Source organism: Echinops telfairi, unplaced genomic scaffold (assembly GCF_000313985.2).
Source record: "Echinops telfairi isolate 266 unplaced genomic scaffold, ASM31398v2 ScPeMD7_12;HRSCAF=54, whole genome shotgun sequence".
In the NCBI taxonomy this organism is placed as follows: domain Eukaryota; kingdom Metazoa; phylum Chordata; class Mammalia; order Afrosoricida; family Tenrecidae; genus Echinops; species Echinops telfairi.
Genome location: NW_022103909.1, coordinates 5,940,311 through 5,947,386, shown reverse-complemented (window position 1 = coordinate 5,947,386; position 7,076 = coordinate 5,940,311). Strand labels below are relative to the sequence as shown.

The window sequence follows — 7,076 nt, the reverse complement described above, 5'->3', positions numbered from 1 at the left end:
CCCAATGTCCATATGCTACCTTAATACTAAACCTATAAATATATGCACATAGATATATTTCCACATCCTCATATATAAATATATTTGCATATGTACATGCCGGTATTTAGACCTCTATAAATGCCCTTTGCCTCCTAGCTCTTTCCTCTATTTCATTTTACTTTCCTCTTGTCCCACTATCATGCTCAGGCAAATTTCTTTGTATAATCTCAATACTACTCTCTCCTCCCAAACAAACAAAAGTCCAAAAACAGATAAATTCACTGCCATTGCATTAATTCTGAATTACAGTAACCCAAGAGAGCAGAATAGGACTGCCACTTTGGGTTTCGGAGAGACTTTAAACCTTTAGCTGTTCAATGTGCAGCCTACTACGACACTGGGTGCCTGTCTCTTCTCACGTTTGCAGATGTTTCTCTCCCATATTGTGCGTTGTCTTTCATTTCTCTTAAGGTTTGTTGGCAACTCCAAAGTTCTTCAATGTATGTAGCCAGTTTTATCTCTCTTGCAGCAATGGGAACATCGGAGAAACGAGGGCTGGCAGGAAACAAAGGCTGGGGGGGGATCAGAGTGAAGTTGAATCTCTTTCCAAGAGAGCACTTTGCCTGTTTTCCCTAGTGGCTCTGGTTTGTTGCGTTGCCTGGTGGATTACCAGCTTTCTGCACCCTCACCTGTGTCAGGCTCCGCTTGGGGGTAGCACGGCAGTGTTTTTGCCTGCTGCCGTGCCCTCCCGGGCTTGCTGTTTTCTCTGAGAAAGATGAGAATATAGAACTGCTCAATCTAGTTTCCAAGGCGGCAATCTCGATGGCCGCAGGCGGCCTCGGCTGTCTCCCTGTGGTCAGGCAGGTGGGCCAGGGGTCCTCAAACTACAGCCGCGGGCCACATGCCGCCCGCCGAGGACATTTATCCGGCCCGGTGTTTTTGCCCGTTTGTTTTTTTACTTCAAAATAAGGTATGTGCAGTCTGCATAGGAATTTATTCATAGTTTTTTTTTAAACTATAGTCAGGCCCTCCAATGGGTCTGAGGGACAGTGAACTGGCCCCCTGTTTAAAAAGTTTGAGGACCCCTAGAACTGTCAGCAGAGCTCTTTAGCCACTGACCACCAGGGTACCTTGGGGTCATTTTGTAAAACTTCAAAGGCGGGAGCTTCATTTTAGTTATATTGCTCTCTTTCAGCACCTAACACAAGACTCTCGTAAAAGCAGGTTCCCGGGGGGCCAGTGGGATGGGGCCAGGTTTTAGGATCACGTGTGCACGGGGTTTGAGTGCAGGGAGTCTGGGTCCCCAGAAAGTTTCCTCCGGTGGAAACCAGGGCAGCCACCAAATATCTTGAGGTGCGCATCGAATGCAGGCGCTGTTGGCTCCCCAATTAGAGAGGAGGAGCTCACAACCATCTGGGGCGCGCAGGAGGAACAGGCGCAGCCAAACCCGAGCGGTGTTCCAGGGGCGGAGGAAGAGGAGGAGAAAGGGGAGCAGGAGGGGGCGGAGTCTCCCCGCAGCATCGGCGGGCGGGCGGCCAGTGGAGGTTGGGCAGCCGCTCCTCCAGCCCCCTCCCTGGTCGCCGCCACCTGGCTCCTCCCCGAGCTCGCCAAGCTCCCCTCCCCCGGCCCCAAGGACAGTCTGCGAGGAAGCGCTGCGGAGGAGAGCCCGCGACTCCAGGCAAGAGGGGCCGGGGCGCCGCGCAGGGGGAAGCGGGCCGCGTGGCGGCGGGACTGACCAGAGGGGCTGGGGCTGGAGGCGGCGGGAGCCCGGCCAGGAGCTAAGCAGGAGGGGAGCCAGCCCCGGGAGCAGGGACCGGGCGGGGGATGGGCAGGGCCGTCGGGAAGGGTTCCAGCCCTGGGCCAGCCTCCTCCTACTTGTCATGCACCGCACCCGCGCCGCAGACTGGGGAGGGGGCAGTGCCCGGGCTGCGATGCCCTTGGCTGCCTGACCCCAACCTTTGCGCCATCCACATTCCAATCAGTGCACCCACGATGCCGCCTCTCTCCATTTCTCCCTCCCACGTGCGATTTGGTGTATTCGTGCCTTAATCTCTTCGGTTTCTACGTGTGTGTCCGTGGAGCATCCCTGTGTGTGAATCTGCGTGTATTTCTGTGTCCTGCGCCTTTCTAACTGTCTTAGATGCAGGAGAAGAACACGAGCTGTGTTCTACAGGTCAGCACCTGCCTCACCTGCCCCTGTTGCTGTGAATGCCCCCCTCCCCGAGGCCCCGAGGGTGGAAGGTCCCCACGTGGGCTTCTACCCGGTGATGAGCCCATCAGAAGGAAAACCTCCCCAGATATAGAAATCGGCATCCTCCGATGTCTTGTTCTTTCCTTTGCAATTTTTTTATCTTTCTCTGCACCCTGGACACATAATCTTTCTTTCCCGAGGAAAGCCGACGTTTGGAAGAGAGCATTCTAGTTAAACTGGCATGTGTTTGTGTCCATGTGTTTGTGTTTCTGTACCATTTACTGTTTGCCTCTATATGATTTCTGTCACTGTAAGCTCTGTGTAAGTCTGTGTGTAATTAGAAGCCAAGCGTATTGGGAGATGTGTCTGTGTCCAAGCAGACATACTGTTTTAAACTTTGGGTTGTAAATTTAGATTTATAGAGCAGATCATGAGTTTCACATTGAGCGGGTCATGTACATTTTTGTTTCCGCTCATATCATCATTGTATACCATCACCAATTCCACCCCCTTCCTGTTTCCAGTTCCCATTCCTCTTCCTTTCCGAGCCCCTTGGACTAAACCCTTTGGTCTTGAACAATTGATAATCCTACTGGCTATTCAACACAAGAGCTAGGGTGGGGGGTTGAGTTCAGTTCTAGACCTGAAGGGAGGTGACGGGCCACAGTCTTGGGAATCCACCATCTGTCTGACCAGCCTGGTCTCTTACAATTTTGTTGTTTGTTCCACATTTTTCTGCCACACAGTCCCTCTGTTGTGATCCTTTTCAAAGCAGTTGGTAGTGGTAGCTGGTCACCATCTAGTTCTCTGGTCTCAGAATTGTGGAAGCTGATGTTTGTGTGATCCATTGGTCCATTGGGCTAAATACTTTCACATGTCTTTCAGTTTTCATCACTCTTCTTTCCTTCAGTTGGGGTGAGACCAATAGTTACACCTTAGATGGCTGCTTAAGACCTTTCGAGACCCCATTCGCTGCCCACCAAAGTCGGATATGGAACATTTTCATGTTAACTATGTGTGTTAATTGACCTTGGTGTCCCCTAAGGCTCCAACCAAACCAACCTCACGGCCGTTGAATTGATTCTGGTTCCCAGTCACCCTACAGGACGGTGGAGAACGGCCTCTGTGTCTTCCCAGGCTGTCTATAACTGGTTGCTAGGTGCCATCAAGTTGGTTCTGACTCAGTGACCCTGTCTGTGTGCATCAGAGCAACTCATGATCCTGCATCATCCTCAAGTTCTCATGTTGGAGGCCGTGACTGCAACCACCGTGAGTCCATCTTGTCAGGGCCTCCCCGTTGCTTTACCAAACACGATCACCTTCTCCAAGACCGGTCTCTCCTGTCAGCATGTCCGAAGTATGTGAGATGGAGTCTCTCCGCCCTTGTCTCTAAGGAGCAGTCTGGCTGAACTTTTTTCAAGAAAAGTATTTAGGGTTGTAGAACGCTTATCGCCCGTCACCTGTGGAGCGGCTGATGATTTCAAACTTCTGACTTTGCAGTTAGCCGTCCAACTCATAACCCACGATGCCACACGCATATTTTCTATCTGTCACATATTTGGCTGTATTTTGTACAGTTCATCACGTCATTAAAGCTTTCAACAAGCATTTGTTGAGCACCAGGTATGTGCATAAACTAAACATGATCTCTTTCCTAGAGGAGTTTTCAGTCTATTTAGGGAACATGATTTAAAAGCCATGGAATCCACGATTAACCTATAGGGACAGCAAGTAGACTAAGGGGCTTGAGGGGAGAGGGTTACAGTGGTGATGGTGGGGAATAAAAGGGAGACGATGTATGTCAAGGAGTCCATGTAGAAAAATAACGCTTGGACTCTGATTATGGTAGCAATCGTACAATTCTACTTGACGTATTTGAAATATAGAGTGATACAGTATATGTATTCCCAACTCATAAAAAACAAAACATGTAATCAGGGATCAGCAAACTTATTCTTTCAAAGGTCAGATGGTAAATATTTTAGGCTTTGCCAGCTACACACTCCTTGTCACCACGTTCTGCTGGCTTGTTGCAGTGCACGAGCGGACAATAGGTGAGGGAGGGAACGTGAGTGTGCTCCGTGTAGGGGACTCTGAAATGAGAATTTCATAAACTGTTCATGCCTCGTGAAATGTTTTTGTTTCAACGATCTTCAAGGGTAAATCAAAAAGTGTTGCTACAAAACTATACAACATTTTATAACAAAAACATCAAAAGGTGCTGCTGTTTTGTTTAAAAAAAGCAAGCAGACATGTCTTCCATTGAGTTCTATACACTCCGAAGGTGGTGCTTCTTTCTGTCACCCTTCTCCCCAAAATGCTGTGCTCTTGTCTTGACACAATGTCAACCTGGCAGTTTTAGCATTCTCAAGGGACTTACATGTTCTCTGAATGCTCCTTCAGTTTTGACTTGAGAGCAACGAGAAGCTTGAGGGGGCAAGATGTGGGCATAGGGTGGGTGGGGAAGTTCCCCACTGAAATGCTCCGAGGACAGCCCTCCCCAGCCTGAGAAAGAGCAGAGGCACTGCTGTGATGGGAAAACATTCCAGGGGCACCTTTCCTGGCCTTTTCCTCCCCAATACAGTTTTCACTTTTCTTAAAACTGTTTCCTGATCAGCTTCCATCATAGTCTAATGTCTTTCAATAAAATTTCTTTGGAATTCCCCCCAATAGTCACCATCCCCTTCTGAGCAGCCCTCCCTCTCTGCCTTGAACCCACCCAGCAGGTACTCTTAGAAGCACCTATGTAGAGTAGACCTCTTTTTTTAAGGTGCCCTAAGGAAAAGCAGATACGTGCCTTATTAAGAAAATTTATCTGCAGCCAGCCACTGGTCACAGAAACCTGTTTAGACACATTGTGTCTGGAATAAACCCATGCGTGTGTGTGTGCTAACCCCCCGAGTAGCAATACTTTGCTCTACAGAAACAGGCTGATGGCTGGCTTAGGCCTGCAGGCGGTAGTTTGCTGTCCTCTGATCTAGTCTAACCCTCCTCTCAATCCACAAGAAATCATTAAAATACCACAGGAAAAGTAGTGGTGCTAGGGAACGGTCTGGTTCCGGCCCACATGCGACTGGAAGAGAGCTGAACCAGAAGCCGTGCTTGACCTGTGAAGGCTTAACCTCGGTACCACTGGGACAGACTGGAAGTGACGGCGTGGGGCTCGGCAGGGTAGTCTTTTGGACACGAGATGCTGTCGGCCCAGGCACAGAAACAGGGAGGCGCAAAGGACTGTTTAGGTGACAATGGGATGGAGAATTCCGGAGCACAGAGGTTGAAGCTATCGACAAAGGGCTAGATCAGCGGTTCACAGCCTGGGGGTTGCGATTTCTTTGGGGGGGGGGGGGTGTTGAATAACCCTTTCACAGGGGTCGCCCGATTCATAACAGTAGCAAAATGGCAGTGATGAAGTAGCAACGAAAATAATGTTATGGTTGGGGGGACACCACCACATGAGGAACTCTATGAAAGGGTGGAGGCATTAGGAAGGTTGAGAAGCACTGGACTAGATGCTAGGAATTTTGAATGCCAAACAAAGAACTGTGGCCGGTTCTGTCCGGATTGATTATATGTACTTCACCTGTGACTGCTTCTCAACAACAGTATGTATGTCTGTGCATGTGTGTCTTCATGTGTCTCACTGCATGTATTTTATAGGTGTGGAGGGTTTGTGTGATTGTGTGGCTTATGTCCCCCTAAGCAGCTCCCGTAAGTTTCCCAGATGCAGGGCAGGCGCATGGACTGGCCTAAAGGCCATCTTTCCCAGTTCTTGTGAACCCTCTTTCCACTGATGCCTCAGGGTGTATGGCCCAGAGAGACTGACTGATTGTGTGTCTCTGATGGGGTGGGGAAGGGCCACACAAGCAGAAGGGGGGTAGCTATTGCACTAAATGATTCAGGTGGACAGAGGCCAGGAAGATAGGAAAGAAGGGAGGGGAGGCAGAAGGAACGATCATAAGAAGGGAGGCTATTGGGATTTGGTGCCTGCTTGGATTCGGAGGGTAAGGGAGAAGACCGAACGTTGAATACCAGGCTTCAGTCTGGATACTGCTGCTCCCGTGGACCTTTTTGTGGGTGTAAAGTCTGTCTCATGTATTGGGAGGGCCACCGCTGACGATAAAAGCACGGAGGTGTTCCCATGTCCTTGTACACATGCGTGGCAGCCGTCTTGCATCGTCCTATTTGTTGGACTGTTGTGTGATGATGCAGACCTGAAGACACGGCATCAGGAGATGCCGAGGAGGCGAGAGCTCGTCCAAGAGGGACAGGAGAGCATAAAGTCCCTAACTATTCCTGAATCCACCCACTCGGCCAATCTCCTGCGCCCTTTGTAACCTCACACTACCGTGCCAGTTGTAACCCAATTCTGCTTCCACGGGGCTGCTGCTCAGTCAGTGCCCCAAACCGCATCGGATTCTCTGCAACAGCCGTTCCCTTCGTTCAAAGGGAATCCTCGAAGCTAACTCAACTCCCTCTATTCTCTCTCTCTTTTTTTTCAGTCAGCTGCCTTCCTCCTTGACCTTAGCTTATTCTCCAAATAGGCTGCAGTTGGGATGAGAGCTGTCAGCGAGGGATTAGCTTGGTTTTTGCAGTTTTGGACTTGATGTTGTGCCTGTCACTCTGCAGGGGTGTGGCTTTTGTCTGGCAGCATTCCAGAACTCCAGAGCCCAGACTGGGTGTTGTGAGAGGGCCTGACTGAGGTGGTTCTAGCCAGTCCGACAGAGCCGTTTGCTGAGTTAGTGGCACCTGGACCCAGCTGTGTCTTAACTGGCCATTTTCTTGAATTTTAGAGTGGATCATGACCCATGAAGAGCACCATGCAGCCAAGACCTTGGGGATCGGCAAAGCAATTGCTGTGTTAACCTCCGGTGGAGATGCCCAAGGTAAATAGGGTGGCGGGGGG

At 50.1% G+C, this 7,076-nt stretch overlaps 1 protein-coding gene across 2 annotated transcripts in view; it reads left to right on the top strand.

The window, feature by feature from the left end:
• PFKM (phosphofructokinase, muscle) overlaps positions 1–7,076 on the top strand; it is a 46,903-nt gene that overhangs the window by 15,290 nt on the left and 24,537 nt on the right. The window contains exons 1-2 of one of the 2 annotated variants that reach the window (XM_045287318.1): positions 1,560–1,660; positions 6,964–7,056. In XM_045287318.1, the coding sequence (XP_045143253.1) occupies positions 6,972–7,056 (85 nt within the window). In that variant the 5' untranslated portion in view covers positions 1,560–1,660; positions 6,964–6,971. Of the gene's footprint in view, positions 1–1,559; positions 1,661–6,963; positions 7,057–7,076 lie in introns of those variants that run through there. The other variant, XM_004711428.3, reaches the window with a different exon arrangement.